Consider the following 16639-nt stretch of genomic DNA (forward strand, 5'->3'; position numbering starts at 1 on the left):
AAATGTTTCTCCTACCTAGTGTTGTAAAACAGACCTAAATGTATGATAGAAACGAATATTGGGTATTACAGTGTTTAACTCTGCCTTCAGCCAATACTTGATTGGATATGCTAAAAGACAAACTAAGGTTTGCCTGAAAGAAACACAACTGTTGGTCTGAATGCAGGAGCCCTATATATAGAGTATTGAGAACTTAGGTAGAAAACCTGAGCCCCACCCAGAACCTTCAGAGTCAGGAAATTTCCATTTGAAAAGACATGCCCACCTACTCAGAACTACTGAGACAACAGAAAATTTGCATTTGAAGGAAGGACAGCGCAGGAAAAAAAATGTTTTGTGTTTTGAATTTGAGCAAGCAGTTTGCCACTGGATGCACTGAGGCAGGAAAGGCCAGTGCCCATCAGTAGAACTCCCTTCCAGGCCTGGAAGTTAAAGGGAGCCGGCGAGCAGAAAGCCTGGTATGTTCACTTGAGCTGACCACCTGGGGCCTTGAGATGTGTGGAAGTGGGGGAGGTGCAGCTATGTAAAGAGATGGGCTGAGTTTGGACATGTTCCACTGGCACACACTGACCTAGCCTGCTGGGGCTAAGGATGAGAGAGAGAGAGAGACAGGGCTGGCTGGTCTGATGCACAGGGAGTTGTGTGAACTCCTCAGCCTACAGGTGGTGCCTGTTGACCTAGCCCACTGGGGCTAGGGATGAAAGACAGAGACAAAAGGGGCTGGCTGGTCTGAAATGCCGCAAAGTATGTGGACTCCGGAGTCTACGGGTAGTACCCACTGATCTAGCCCACAGGGGCTAGGGATGAGCTGACCAGAACCTGACCAAACGAAGAGAAAGGTGTTTGACATGGTAAGCTGCTGCACCACAGGCTGCTGCAATTTGATGGCTTGCTCCGGATTGGACTTTGCTTGTGGCTGAAGATGCTCCAAGTTCCAACTAGAACAGAACAATCTTCAGATCAAGGAACGTGCTTGTCTCCTCTGAGTACTGGTTTGGCAGGAACTGGCAATTTAAACATTGGCTGTCTAAAATGAGGAGAGATAAAGGCATGAAGTGGCTGGCTTACATGCTTTCGTGGGTATTTTTACACTCAAAAATGACGAGGGCAAGGGAGGATCCCCACTGAATTGATTCCTCTTTTCCTGATACGTCTGGGGAAGGAATGGTGTGGGAAGATGCTGATAGGATTATATGATTCAGTTGTGAGTGCTGACTGTTAACAGGGTTACTTGCGATTGTAAAAACTGTTAACTGTAGAAGCTGTAAGTGTGAAACAGTGAATTAAGGGGGAGGCACTGCTGGACTGGGGTACAGTGGCCAAATCTAAAGTCCCTTAAAGCTATGCTAAAACCTCATCAGGCTCAGAGCAAAGTAACAGTCTTCTCTCAGTTAAATTTTACCAGCCAGAAAGGGTGAAGACAAGATGACTTTGGAGAAATTGACCTGATCAGATGGATACCTTCAGTAGACCTGAATGGCTGGTACCTGAATAACCTGAGGACTCTCTGCCCTACTGAAGGACTAATCGTTAATGACTGTTTTGGACTGGTAAAATGACGGAGGGGCAAGTTATCCCCCAAGTATGAAGAAACGCCAGGGGGTGGCCTGTGGTGCAATGGATTGCTTTTACATGGTCTTTTTTTTTTTTTTTGCCATGGTCTTGTTAATTCCCACCAAAAGATTGGGTGGGACTGTGCAAATAAGATGCTTGTGACCCACTAAGGGGATTAGACAGCTTGCTAATAATACAAATAAGGTGCATGGCTTCCCTGTGGAGGTGGCCCATGCAAATAAGGTATATGGAAATGTAAAGAGATGATTGGTCAGTTTTGCCATCCCGCTAAGCTTAAAATGAGCCACCTGAGAGGTGGAAAGGGCGGACTCCCACTAACTACCACCAAGAAAGAAGAGCCGGGAGTGGAGTGGATCCTTTGGGCCCAGGGTCCCTGCACTGAAAGCCTCCTAGACCCAGGAGACAGAGAGCTGTAACACATGAGAGGGCACAAGATAATGAGAACTGATAGTAAGCACAACAGAGAACCAGCAGTACCAGGAGGCCATTACGAGGGAGCTCTGTGGTGGGGCTTGAAAAATGATGGAGCTAGGAGTTTTGTAGCACTTGCCCAAGCAGGGCAGAGGTGAGGTCAAGAGGCCAAGAGGCCAAGGGCCAGAGAGAGCTCTGCCTGCTGGAAAGGCTGAGAAAAGACTGTCCTGATAGAAGAAGTGTATCCTGAATTGTAACCTATTACTTCCCTAATAAACCTCATAATCATGAGTACTGTCTGTGAGTTCTGTGTGGCCACTGAAATGAATTATCAAACCCAGCAGAGAAGCAGAGAGTACCAGAGGAGGAAGAGCTGGTGTCAAAACTGGTAAAAAGGTTGTAGAGAGGAGCTATGTCTGACCTCTACCTCACAGGAATCAGCTTTAGGCTGTTGATATTGACATTCCTTCCACCTTGTGAAGTTAGAGAAGGTCAGACACCTCTGCCAGGCCATTTTTATAAAGGAATAACAGGAAAGACAATTGGAAAGGTAAGTCCAGGGAGGGGCCAGAATGTGGAAAGACTTATATGTAAATATTAGGACCTTGGCTTTGTTACATAAGAGAAAGAAAACCACTGAGGAGTTAAGTTGGTAATTAACATGGTTTTGGATGTTAATGGCTTGGGTAAATTACAGAAAGATATGAAAATTTTAGAAAAATCCTAACTGGGTTTTAATTTATAGGAAAAAATGATACCAATGTTAACCAACGTCCATTTTAAAGTCACAAGCTTTAGCACAGATGCACCTTCCTAAATGAAATTCCCAAGGGTTTATGAGGTCTACAAGGAAATGAGAATTGGAGGAATTTTTTCCTTCTTGTTAAACTCTAGAATATTAACCTATTATTACATATCACTATAAGACATCTGGTGCCCTCCAAATACAAAAGCCCTCAAGGATAAGTGAAAATGGGTATAAACATGGATGCAAAAAAATCCTTATCTGTCCATGAAAAATAATGAATAAAGTTCCCACAAAATAAAAAGTCCAAATCATTTTCATCTCAGCATATACAAAACTACTATTAAGAGTTACCAATACAGATATACATATTTTACTTCAATGATTTACTTGACATTCCCTTGAACTCCCCCATACGCTCTTACTACAGTCATCACAATACCAAAGAAGGACCTATATTTCTACACACGTGCTTTTCAGAGAAGCCTGCAAAAATATAATTTTACAATCCAGACTTAAACAACTGTTTCCATGTATATTTCAAAATGCATCAAGTGACACTATATAACAACAAAAGAGAAAAGGAAAAATATTTTCAGCCACCAAAACCCTATCTCAGAATGCATCTTTCAGGTGAGGTGTAAGTAATGACTGGAACAATGGGATATTTTTAGTATGGAATGAGCAGGGCTAAGCAAATCTCTTTATGAGTAAATATAATTCCTTTTTTTTTTTTCCCCTTTCTCAAGTGTAAATTTTGGAATCCTACATTAACATGATTCCATGAGATAAATTAATTATACTGCACAATCATACAAAACTTCCACACTCACACCTTAAAAACTGGATTATGAGCACTGAGAGACATATATAACCTAGAATCACCATATTCTTAAAACATCTAGCATAGCCTACAAAAAGTTGCAACAGCCCAAGAGTGTGAACAATTAAAAGCTTATAAGTCAAGGTAGTTGGAAGTGGTTGTGAGGCAGGAGGAGCTATGTCAAGTACAAATAATTAGCAAAGGCCATGCTGGTCAAGTCCATGAGGTCAACCCAGAATAGAAAAGGCTACAGGGAAAACTGATTCAGCATAGCCTCAATCCCAGCTTATTCTGGTTTATTAAAATCATTAAGATCTGGCAAAAAGCTTTAAACATCAAGTTAGTTGAAACTCTAGAAAGGTTAAACGTTGACACATTTCTTTTTAGGGACAGTGCCTGAACCCGAACCTGGTGTTAAAACCAAAGGCTCTTTGCTATCATATACTGTGAAGGCCCACTTACAACTTTCTCAGCTGTTCACTTTTCCAACTGATTAATTAAGCTAAAATAAACGATTAGCAGATAAATGATTAGACAATCAGGCCTGCTGCTATCACAATAGTTGCCTTTATAAGCCTAGAGGGAATGGAACTGGTGAGGGCAAAGGGAGATCAGACACATATCTGTACAGGAAGCCTAAAAGCCTATTCCTACTTGAGCTTTCAACTATTCTGTATTCTACATCACTACATAATTTGATAATGGATCATTTTCAAATGAATAAAGCACATTTCTCTTTGAAAAACTACATTCAAAACATTATTATTTAAAAAAAAAAAACCACTATTAAATAAATGTACCTTGAAAATTAAACATCGTTTAAAAGCTTGGACAGAAATATAAATATTACATTTCAGCCATTCTTTCAGCATCCCTAAGCAATACATAAGGAATGGATATTATTAAACTGTTTAATAAATGAGAAAACAAGAATCTAGCATTTTAAGGACAGCAAGCTAATAACTTAGAATTCAATAGAATGTGGGTCTCTGAGCACCCTGAGTTTCTCATTTCTATTTCTTCTATGTTCTACCTAATTTTCTCTACAATTCTGTGATATTCTATTACCTAGAATACAGCTCAAGACTTTGGGTTTAGTCTTATGGGTATAATACATATGAAAGCAATCAACACTTTGTTTTATGAAACACTAGCTTTGAATCCAGTTATATAATCCAAGTTTTGACATATATATCAGAAAATTTATATTTTGACACTAACAGAATATAACTTGATACATTTACTATATATCTTTCCAATGTACATACATGTATATCCCAATAACCCAGTATTCCAATAACAAACATTTCTGAATGTATCTTCCCTATTATTTCAATTGTCAAATTATTTTAAAGATAATGTATTTTAAATTACAAACTGAATTTTTCAAATTGAGATGTATTCAATCTGTTGGTTCTAGTCAAATATAACATATTAAACAGTTAAATATAGCTAAATGACCAATAAAGGAAAAAAACAAAATTGTACTTACCTGGTAGTTTCTTTTCTCAGATAATGTATGTCCATCAGTCCTCACCATAGAGTCGTGTCCTTTCCTCACAGTACTGGAGGCAATCAAATAGAACTGTCACTCAAGGATCGTGTCACAGGAAGGACCGCCCACCAGTTCTCCCTCTAGAGTGGAATTATCCAAAAGCCGTCAAAATTACTAACATGTAAACATACGAACAGCAGTAAAAATATCCAATATGATACATTAAAAAAAAAAGGAAAAAAATAAACCGAAAAAAGTACTTGCTTTATACCCAAAGTGGTTTTTCCTTTTGTAAATTTAGAGAAGGTTAGACTGGCAGACATACTTTACTTGAGATAAAAACTAATAAATATGAAAAACCCTTCTCTCCCACTTTTACGCTCTCCAATTAAAACTGTCCGCCAGACCTCACAAAGATGAAATTATAGTGAATAAAAATGAATGGACAACAAATTCTGCAAAACTGTCATACGTATTTTTCTTAAATAGATATTCTCGTAATTTCAGAGATATCTAATTAATTCAGATTCAGTCATTCAACTTCAAATCTCTCCCCGCCATGTGCTTATATATATGGATGATAGATGGGTATAAGTTATTTATGTAGTTGCTGATCCAATCCAGTTTATGAAGTTTACTCCTATGACATAAAATGGGAATACATCATATAGTCTTCAAACGATAACAGATGCAAACCTAACTCAACAGTCTATTAAAATTTTAATCCAATGAAGAGTAGCAATAAATGTGAAGTTTCTCAATGCCTTTATCAACCAATCTTCCAATTTTATGCATAGTCCAGTAGAACGCAGGTGTTTATATTAGTGAAGAAAAATGATGCTCATTTCTTAACCAAGATAAATAAGTCCAAAATAACTGCACTGTGTACCTGAAGTAGAGATGATAGAGACCAGAGATGCTAATTCAAAAACTCAAACTGAAAGCAAGAGAGCTCAAAAACTGAAAAGGGCAGATGTCCGCAAAGCATTTGTAAATGTATGTCCTCAAGACAACTCTCTCTCACTTAAGTTTTAATAGAGTATTTATTCTAGACAACTAGTACAAATACCTATTGAAATAATAATAGTTTTAACCACTAAAAATTATAGTCAAATTTAAAGTGATTCTTTAATACCATACAAAATTTACTTTTGGAGGGGATAATAAAAATATCTAATTTAAGCGGAAAGAGTACACAATACTGGAGAAGCCAAAAAAAAAACAAATCTAATTTGTAAGGAGTGTGAACCAGTATTTAAAAAACAACACATACATACACACACATACAAGTAAATTACCTCTAAAAAGCGATCTATTAAGAAGGACTTCACCTGTGAGTACTACATTCCTGTAAAAAAAAATCATCTAGCAGACCAAATGGTCAACGATGACCCTAAAGCAAAGATGACAAGGTAAAGGGGCTGGGAAACTACGTTATTGGAAACAGAATAACCTGAACGGAATTAATGACAATGTTCACACATTGTGAAAAATGTAATCGAAGTCACTGAATAATTTGTGTACAAATTGTTAAATGGGAACATAATTTGCTATGTAACCTCTCAGCAAAAACACAGTAAGACATTATTTATTAAAAAAAAAAAAAAACAGAAAAAACCTTCAGAAAAATAAAACATTAAAAACTAGTATTAAAGTTTTAAAAATAATCTCATGTAATGAAAACCCATTTTTTTTTTTTTTTTTAAGGTATGTTTGGAAGCCCTGGTGGCGTACTGGTTAAGTGCGACGGCTGCTAACTAAAAGGTCAGCAGTTTGGATGCATCAGGTGCTCCTTGGAAACTCCATGGGCAGTTCTACTGTTTCCTATAGGGTCGCTATGAGTTGGAATCGACTCGACAGCAGTGGGTTTGATTTTTGTTTAAGGTATGTTTAAGGTGCCCTGGTGGCGCAGTGGTAAAGCGTTTGGCTGCTAGCCAAAAACTTGGTGGTTTGGACCCACCAGCTGCTCTGTGAGAGAAAGATGTGGCACTACTTCTGTAAAGATTATAGTCTTGGAAACCCTGTGGGGCAGTTCTCCTCTGTTCTATAGGGTCGCTATGAGTCAGAATCGACTCAATGTCAATGGATTTGATTTGGTTTTGGTTTAAGATATGTTTGATCACATTCGGGTGCTATTTTTTAACTTAATTTTAACCACCTTACATTGCACATATTTGGCTGGATTACATCAAAATACCTTGCTCCACAGCAAAAATGTAACTAATTATTACCAAGCTTACATGTAGCTTTTGAATTAAGTACATCTCTCACAAAAAACGTTAAAGAGGTAAAGTTTTTTAAACCATAAGTATATTTACTACTATAAATGTAATCCTTACCATTACTATTATAAATGTAATTCTTACCATCTAGCAAGAAAGTAGGTTGCTCATAAGGAAAAATTACCAAGCATACTAGATGTCCAAGAATAGTTAAATGACACATACTCAGCTGCAACTTAAATTTTCGTGATTGTCACAAAAAGAGAACAAAAACATTTTATTATGCATTCCCTAAACATTAATTCTGTCTTAATATTAGTGTTTTATAATATTAATGTTTTAAAAGAGTACTTGCCTTACCATTAATTAATGTATTTCTGGCAACTCTGAATTCAATGGATACTAGGGAAAATTTTCAACCATTTCTCACAGAATAAGAGGTATTCTTAAATACATTATGCTCAAATTAAAGCCATGCATTACCTTTAAATTATAGTAGTTTCATCAAAGATATGTTAGAAATCTAAAATCAGGCAAGGTAGTTTTCAACACCTTAAATATCACAACCTAATCACTATACACAAAAAGATAATTAGGTTTGAATTTTACATGCTATTAACGATCAATCTGCTTAATTTACTTTGCAGAGCTATGAATTTCAGTAGGAAGGGAAAACTTCAAGTATTTCATGCCCGAGAGTTTCAAGTGATAGTCACTATATACCTGAACCAATAAAAAATAACCTAAAAATCATTATCTCTTTATAGTAAACAAAGGGAAAAAGGACAGAAGGCACTTTATTTTCTTCCTAGTAAATACGAAAAGCTAACATCTGTCACCACTATCTTGTATTAAATAAAATGTTCTGTGATAGATTTTGTTGGTACTCTTCATATTAGAAATGAAAGGATGCGCAATAGATGAAAGAGGATGTGGCTATATATGAGCAAAAGAGAGTGAGCAAGTGAAAAGGAAAAAGCATGAGAACATACACTCTAGCTGCCTGAATTTAGTAAGATCTGTATGTACACTGGTTTTCCCACAAAGTCCTACAAATATTTGAGAAGTCAGAACAAGCAAATATTTGCAAAACTATACTAAAATTTTCTATAAGACAGGGTATGCAGTCCACGGTGGAAAAACAGTGACTGTATTTACCCTTCTACCTTAAATAACCAGAAAACTAGACAAAAATATATAAAACAATGGTTTTCAAGCACTGGACAACAGCCAACTCAGGACAGAGGTCATTAAGAGAAAGGAACAAATGAACTGACTCTACCAGTGCCCCAGCTCATGGCCTGTAGAGTTCTGAGGCTGAAGGACAGGAGAGGAAACACAGTCAGAGCCCAAGAGTCACACTGAGTTAAGGAGTTCAGAGCTGGGGCAGGTAGAATTTGCAGGGCAGATTTCAGAAAGAAGCTACAGATAGAAAGCTCAAAATATCTGTAGACAAAGTCCCTTCAAGGTTTTGGCATCTGTGAATGCCTGTAAAAAAAAAAAATTACTGAATCTGGGGAAAAGAAAAGAAAAAAAAAAAAACCCCATTGCCACTGAGTTGATTCCGACTCATAGTGACCGTACAGGACAGAAGAGAACTGCCCAACAGTTTCCAAGCAGCACCTGGTGGATTTGAACTGCTGACCTTTTGGGTCGCAGCCATAGCTCTTAACTGCTACGCCACCAGTGTTTCCTGGGAAAGAGCCTCAGAAAAGGAGTACTCAGAACAATCCCAGAACTCATGAGCCCATCAACCAGAATGGAAGAATCTCTTAAAACGTGGGTTATGGGTAGAATTCAGAAGGTAACGCCTCAGTAATAAGACCAAATACAATTTAGACTAAAGGATGTTCTGAGCCTGCACTAACAAAGCTTAAATCCAGGCTTCAAAATGATTGTGCTGATTCTAAGTAGCTTAACTTTATCTAAGAAAAAACACCAAAATATTTAAAACAACACAAAATAATGTGAAGTTTAATGGTTGGCATCCAATCAATATTACAAGCATCCAAAATAGCAGGAAACACAACCCATAACAAGGTGAAACAGAATAAACGGAAACAGATGGAAAAATGATACAGATGATAAAATAAGTAGACAAGGATGTTAAAACAGGTATTGGAAATACAGTCCATACATTAATGACAGAAAACACTGCTGTGAACATTAAGACAGAAATGCAAGATATAAAAAGAACCAAGTTGGTAGCACAAAGGTGTTTCTTTGTAGTGACAGAGAGGTTCTTTATCTTGTTTGTGGTGATGGTTAGATGAGTTTATGCATGTGATAACAGTGATATTATAAATTAATAATAAAACTGAAATTATAAAATTAACCAAGAATAAAGACTTGCTCCCAAAAGGTAGACTATGGAAAGGTTAAATATTAAAAAAAAAAAAAAAACCACAGCGGAAAAAGCCTGACAAACACTACTTTGACCAGGTGATCTTAGTTAACATCATCCGTGATAAATCAGGTTGATAGCATCACTCCTTTGATATGAGAGAAAGGTACTTCACTTTTGTGCCACTCTTCCCAGAAAACCCATAACCCAAAATCTAAACATAAAGAAAACATCAGACGAACCCAAATTGAGGGCATTCCATAAAATACCTAACCAGTACTGTCAGGAAACTGTCACAGATCATCATGTCTAAGAAGATGTGATAACTGAATACCATATAGCAGGTACCACGGATGGGAGCCCCGGTGATGCAGTGGTTAAGCACTCAACTGCTAACTGGAAGGTCCGCAGTTCAAACCCATCAGCCACTCCACAGGAGAAAGATGTAGCAGCCTGCTTCTGTAAAGATTTACAGCCTTGGAAACTCTATGGGGCATTTCTACCCTGTCCTAGAGGGTCGAACAGACTCAACAGCAACAGGCTTTTTTTTTTTTTTTTTTGGACCATAGATGGAAAACTGGAACAGAAAAATGACGAGTAAACGAACTAGTAAAATCTGAATAAAGCGTGGAATTTAGATAAGAGTAATATGGCACAAAGGGTTAAGCGCTGGACTATTAACCAAAAAGTTGGTGGTTCAAACCTACCCAGAGGTACCTCAGAAGTAAGGCCTGGTGATCTGTTCCTGAAAGGTCAGAGCCTTGAAAACACTATGGATGCAGTTCTACTCTGCAACATATGGGGTCACCATGAATCTGAATCAACTTGATGAAAACTAAGAACAAAAATGTACTAATGTTGGTGTCTTAGTTAGAAAAATGTATCATGATAATGAAACATATTTTCCCTGTTGTTTAGTTACCCTCCAGTTGGCTCCAGCTCATGGCAACCTTAAGTATCCTAGTCCTGCTCCACCTTCATGACTGTTGATATGGTTGAGTCTATTGTTGTGGCTACTGTGTCAATTCATCTCATTGAGGGTTTTTCCCTTTTCACAGACCCTCCACTTTACCAAACATGAGGTCCTTTTCTAGTGATTGTTCTTTTCTGATCATGTGTCCAAAGAAAGCAAGATAAAGTCCTGTCATCCTTGCTTCTGAAGAGCATTCCCACTGTATTTCTTCTAAGATTAATTTGTTATTCTTCTGACAGTCAATGGTATATTCAATATTCTTTGCCAATATGACAACTCAAATGCATCAATTCTTCTTCTGTTTTCCTTTTTACACTGTCCAGCTTTCACATGCATATGAGGTGAATGAAAAGACCATGGCTTGGGTCAGATACTCCTCAGTCATCAAAGTGACATCTTTCCCTTTAAAATTTAAAAGGTCTTTTGCAGATTTGCCCAATGCAATATACCATATGGATTTCTTGACTGTTGCTTCCATGGGTGTTGACCATTGATTCAAGAAGAATGAAATCCTTGCCAAATTCAATTTTTTCTCCACTTATGATATTGTTTATTGGTTCAGTTGTGAGGATTTTCCCTTTCTTTATGTTTAGGTGTAATCCACACTGAAGGCTGTTGTCTTATCTTCATCACTGAGTGCTCGAATTGTCCTCATTTTCGGCAAATAAAGTTGTATCATTTGCAAGCTGTTAATGAATCTTCCTCCAATCCCGACGCCACGTTTTTCTCCATATAGTCCAGCTACTAAGATTCAGCATACAGACTGAATAAGTAAGGGTTTCAAAAGGATACAACCACGTGGTATCTTTTCCAATTTTAAGCCATGCAATATCCCCTTGCTATGTTCTAATGACTGCCTCTTGACCCATGCAGATTCTGTGTGAACACAATTAAGTGTTCTGAAATTTCCATTCTTCACAATGTTATCCATAATATATTATGATCTGTACAGTCAAAGGCCTTCACACAGTCCATAAAACAGAGGTAAAAATCTTTCTGGTATTCCCTGCTTTCTGTTATTCCCTGAAATCAGCAATATTATCCCTCATTCCACTCCCTCTTCTGATTCTGGCTTGAACTTCTGGCAGCTCCCTGTCAGTGTACGGCTGCAGTCATTTTTTTTTAATTAGCCTTAGGAAAATTTTGCTAGTATGTGATATTAATGATACTGTTTGATAATGTCCACATCCCATCTGATTGTCTTCCTTTGGAAATGGCACAAATATGGCTCTTTCCCAGTCAGCTGGCTAGGCAGCCGTTTTCCAAATTTCCTGGCATAGACGAGTAAGCACTTCCAGTATTGCATTAGTTTGTTGAAGCAACTCAACTGGTATTCAGTCAATTCCTGGAGCCTTGTTTTTCAACAATGTCTTCACTACAGCTTGAACTGCTTCCTTCGGTACCAGCAGTCACGATTCTTTTTTGAATATATTATTGCATTTTTTGTTAAAGTCTACACATCAAGTTAGGGTCCCATTTGACAATTTCCACACAAATTGTTCAGTGACATTAGTTACATGTTTCACGATGCGTCAATATTCTTTATTTGTGATCTGGTTGTTCCATTTCCAGTACTTTAGTTTCCCTGCCCTCTTCTCATCTTTGCTTTAGAGTAAATGTTGACCTTTTGGTCTCTTACAAGTGGTGTTTTAGTACAACACTATTCTTATAGGTAATATCCTTTATTCTGTGTGCCACTCTGCTATTTTGCTGAAAGGTGATCTCAGGAGATAGTTTCAGGCAGTCCTCCGGCCTCAACTGGTCCACTTAGGTTGGTCTTCTTCAAGAATTTGAGTTTTGTTCTACATTTTTCTCCCATTCCATCAGGGAACATCTACTGAGACCCGAGTCAGAATAGTCAGTGCTGGTGATCGGGCACCATCTACCATACTTTTATACAAATAATGCGTGCCTTCTATGTTTGCCAACTGTGCCCTTCCCCTGAGAGGTATTTCTCTAAGCATGCTATGCTAATTTTTTACAGCAACATGTTAAAACAAATTGGCATAGCGATGCTTATGAAAATACTTTGTGGAGGGAGGGCACAGCTGGAAAACAAATGTGGAGGTGTGTGTTATTTGCATAAAAATACAGTAGGTCTTCTGGTCTCAGGGTAGATGAGCCATGGCTTATATAGGCTATCAGCCTTGTAGACTTGTTTCTTCTTTGAGATTTTGGTTAGCTCCTTACTCTTTTGCTCCTAAGGAACAGAGACCAATAGCTGCATCTTAGGATGGCTTCTCACAATATTTAAAGACACCAGATGTTATTTACTTCACTAGGACACAGAACATGAACTTTGTGAACCCACTGACTGAGTTGTCCTGTTCATGATTCTTGACCACTGTTCTTGACCATATGCTATTTCCTGAAATGGTTGCCAACTATTCTGGGTACACTGTGTATTCCCTCTGTCTTCTTTTGATGTTTCCTATATGATTCAAATTTTTGCTCACAGTATCTTTCAATATTGCACCTGGAAGCTTGGGTTTTTTCTTCAGTTCTTTCAACCTAAGAAATGCTGATTGTATTCTTCCCTTTTGGTATTCCAACTCCAGGTCTTTGCACATTTCATTAAAATGCCTTACCTTTTTCTTCCCGAGCCACCCTTTGAAATCCTCTATTTAGCTCTTTTACCTCATCATTTCTTCCATTCACTTTAGTTACTCTGCTCTTAAGAGCACTGTTCAGTCTCTTCTGATACCCACCTTAGTCTTTTCTTTCCTGTCTTTTAACGACCTTTCGCTTTCTTCATGTATGATGTCCCTGATGTCTTCCCACAACTCCTCTGGTCTTTGGTCATTACTGTTCAGCGCACCAAATCTATTCCTGAGATGTTCTCTAAATCCTGGCAAGATGTATGCAAGGTTATACTTTGCTCTTGTGAACTTGCTTTAATTTTCTCCAGCTTCAATTTGTACTTGCAAATGAGCAACTGATGGTCCGTTCCACATCAGCCCTTGGCTTTGTCTTTTTTTTTTTTAATTGTGACTTAGGTGAAACTTTAAAGAGCAAATTAGTTTCTCATTCAGAAATTTACAAATTGTTTCATAGCATTGGCTGCAATCCTGCATTGTGTCAGCACTCTTCCCCCTTTCCCTTTCCACCCCAGGTTCCCCATGTCCACTCATCCAGTTTTCCTGTCTCCTTCCACCTTCTCATTTTTGTTCCTGGGCAGGTGCTACCCATTTGATCTTGTATACTTGAGTGATATAACAAGCGCATTCCTCATTTGTGTTATTGTTTGTCTTAAAGGCCTGACTAATCCTTGGCTGAAAGGTGAACTTCGGGAATGGCTTTAAGTCCAAGTTAGAACTGTGTCCTTGGGGCCACAGACTTGGAGGTTCCTCCAGTCTCCATCAGACCAGTAAGTCTGGTCTTTTTTGAAAATTTGATCAGTTGTGTTCTACATTTTTCTCCCATTCTGTCTGACACTCTCTGCTGTAACACCCGTCAGAGTGGTTGGTAGTGGTAGCCAGGTACTATCTAGTTCTTCTGGTCTTGGAGTGGTACAGACTATGGTTCATGTAGTCCATTAGGCCTATGGACTAATTGGTCCCTTGGGTCTTTAGTTTTCCTCCCTTTCCTTTACTCTGGACTGGAAGAGACTGATAGTTGTATCTTAGATGGCTGCTCGTAAGCTTTTAAGACCTCAGACGCCACTCACCAAAGCAGGATGTAGCACTATGTTGTGCCATGGCTTTGTCTTGACTGATGACTTTGAGTTTCTCCATTGTCTTCTTCCACAGATGTGGCTGATTTCATCCCTGTATATTTCATCTGGTGACCACCCATGTGCATAATCCTTTGTGTTGCTGAAAAAGTTATTTCCAACGGAGAAGGCGTTAGTGTTCCAGGATCCTACCATGCGATCTCCAGTGCTGTTTGTATCACCAACATGTATTCTCCAACTACCGATCCTTCTTCATTTCCAACATTTGTATTCCAATCACCAATAATTTTCAATGCGTCCTGGCTGCACGTTCAATTTTAGACTGCAGTAGTTTGTAAAAATCTTCAATTTCTTCATCTTTGGCATTTGCAGTTGGTATGTAAATTTGAACAATGGTCATATTAACTGGCCTTCCTTGTAGGCATATTGATGTGGATTGAATTATTTCCCCCCAAATATGTGTGTATCAATTTGGCTGGGCCATGATTCCCAGTATTATGTGATTTGCCTATATGTTGTAAATCCTGCCTCTATGATGTTAATGAGGGAATATGGGTGGCACTCATGTTAGTGAGCAGGACTCAGTCTACAAGACAGGATTGTGTCTTGAGGTGATCTGTTGAGACATAAAAGAAAGAAGAGAGACATGGGAACCTCATACCACCAAGAAAGCAGTGCCAGGAGGAAAGCACATCCTTTGGACCCAGGGTTCCTGTGCAAGGAAGCTCCTAGTCTGGGGGAATATTGATGAGAAGGCTGACAGAAAGAAAGCCTTCCCCGGGAGCTGACACCCTGAATTTGAACTTTTAGTCTACTTTACTGTGAAGAAATAAATTTCTCTTTGTTAAAGCCATCCACTTGTGGTATTTCTGTTATAGCAGCACTAGATGACTAAGACACATATGGATATTAACCTATCGCTGTCAGCATTTATTTCAGGACAGCACTGTATCACCAACAGCACTGCATTTTAATGATGAGCGCAATGATGTTCACTTCAATTTGTTGTTCATAACACAGAAAACCATGATTGTTTGATTCACAACAGCCAATACCATACCAGTCCATTTCAGCTCACTAATGCCAGATATCAATCTTCAAGCATTCCATTTCATTTTTTTATGACTTCCTATTTTCCTTGGAAACTCTGGTGGTGTAGTGTTTAAGTGCTATGGCTGCTAACCACAAGGCTGGCAGTTTGAATACACCAGGCACTTCTTGGAAACTCTATGGGGCAGTTCTACTCTGTCCCATAAGGTTGCTATGAGTTGGAATTGACTTGACGGCATTGGGTTTGGTTTTTTTTTTGTTTGTTTTATTTTCCTTGATTCATACTTCATATGTTCCATGTTTTGATTACCAATGGATGTTTGCAGTTTTTACTTTGAGTCATACCACATCAGCAAATGAAGGTCCCTAAAAGCTTTACTCCATCAACTCTACTCTGAGGAGGCAGCTCTTCCTCAGTAGTATTTTGAGTATCTTCCATCCTGAGGGGCTCATCTTCCAGCACCATATCAGACAACGTTCTGTTGTTATCCATAAGGTTTTCACTGACTAATTTTTGGAAGTAGATTACCAGGTCTTTCTTCCTAATCTGTCTTGGTCTGGAAGCTCCACTGAAACCTGTCCACTGCTGGTGATCCTGCTGGTATTTGAAATACTGGTGGCCTAGCTTCCAGCATCACAGCAACACACAAGCCACCACAGAACTGGGTGTGGGTATACAGAAGCTCTCTACTATCTTTGCAACGTTTTGGTAAATCCAAAATTAAAATAAAAAGTTTACTTCTAAGAAATGAAGGTAAAGTAAAAACACAAAGCTGAAAGAATTAATTGCCAGCAAGCTAGCACTATAAGAAATGTTAAAGGGTACCTCTCAGGAAGAAGGAAAATGATGTCAGATGGAAATATGAATGTGTGCCAAAAAAATGAAGAGCGCTGCAAATGGTAAATATGTCAGTAAATATAAAACACTTTATATACACAGAGTACAACTTGTTTATCATAAAAATAATGTTTAAAAAATCATTGTTTCAAGATAAAATAACAAGGTATTAGAGAATTAATATTATACATAGATACAAAATGTAGAAAAAACAGCACAAAGGTCAGGATGGAGGAAATGAGAGAATGAGAACCAACGAAGGAAATAAAATCTTGAAGAATATTCAACTAATACCAAAAAGGGCACAAAATAAAGGGGGGGAGGGAGGGACAAAATAGTAAGGAGACCTAAAACCATTAAAATCAATAGTTACACTATATATAAACATTCTAAACACTCCACTTAAGATGGAAATGGTCAGATTGGGTAAAAAAAAAAAAGCAAGCCTGAACTATATGCTGTCCCACAAGAAAAGCACTTTAAATATAAA

The 16639-nt window shown here is 38.1% G+C and overlaps 1 protein-coding gene across 8 annotated transcripts in view; it reads right to left on the reverse strand.

Moving 5' to 3' along the window:
- The window catches only part of CNOT2 (CCR4-NOT transcription complex subunit 2), a 159841-nt gene that overhangs the window by 75988 nt on the left and 67214 nt on the right, over positions 1 to 16639 (reverse strand). For 4 of the 8 annotated variants that reach the window (XM_064283882.1, XM_064283886.1, XM_064283888.1 and 1 more), the window contains one exon: positions 5047 to 5119. In XM_064283882.1, coding sequence (XP_064139952.1) covers positions 5047 to 5119 — 73 coding nt within the window. Of the gene's footprint in view, positions 1 to 5046; positions 5190 to 16639 lie in introns of those variants that run through there. The other 4 variants (XM_064283883.1, XM_064283884.1, XM_064283885.1 and 1 more) reach the window with 2 other exon arrangements.

This window comes from Loxodonta africana, chromosome 4 (assembly GCF_030014295.1).
Source record: "Loxodonta africana isolate mLoxAfr1 chromosome 4, mLoxAfr1.hap2, whole genome shotgun sequence".
Taxonomy (NCBI): Eukaryota; Metazoa; Chordata; class Mammalia; order Proboscidea; family Elephantidae; genus Loxodonta; species Loxodonta africana.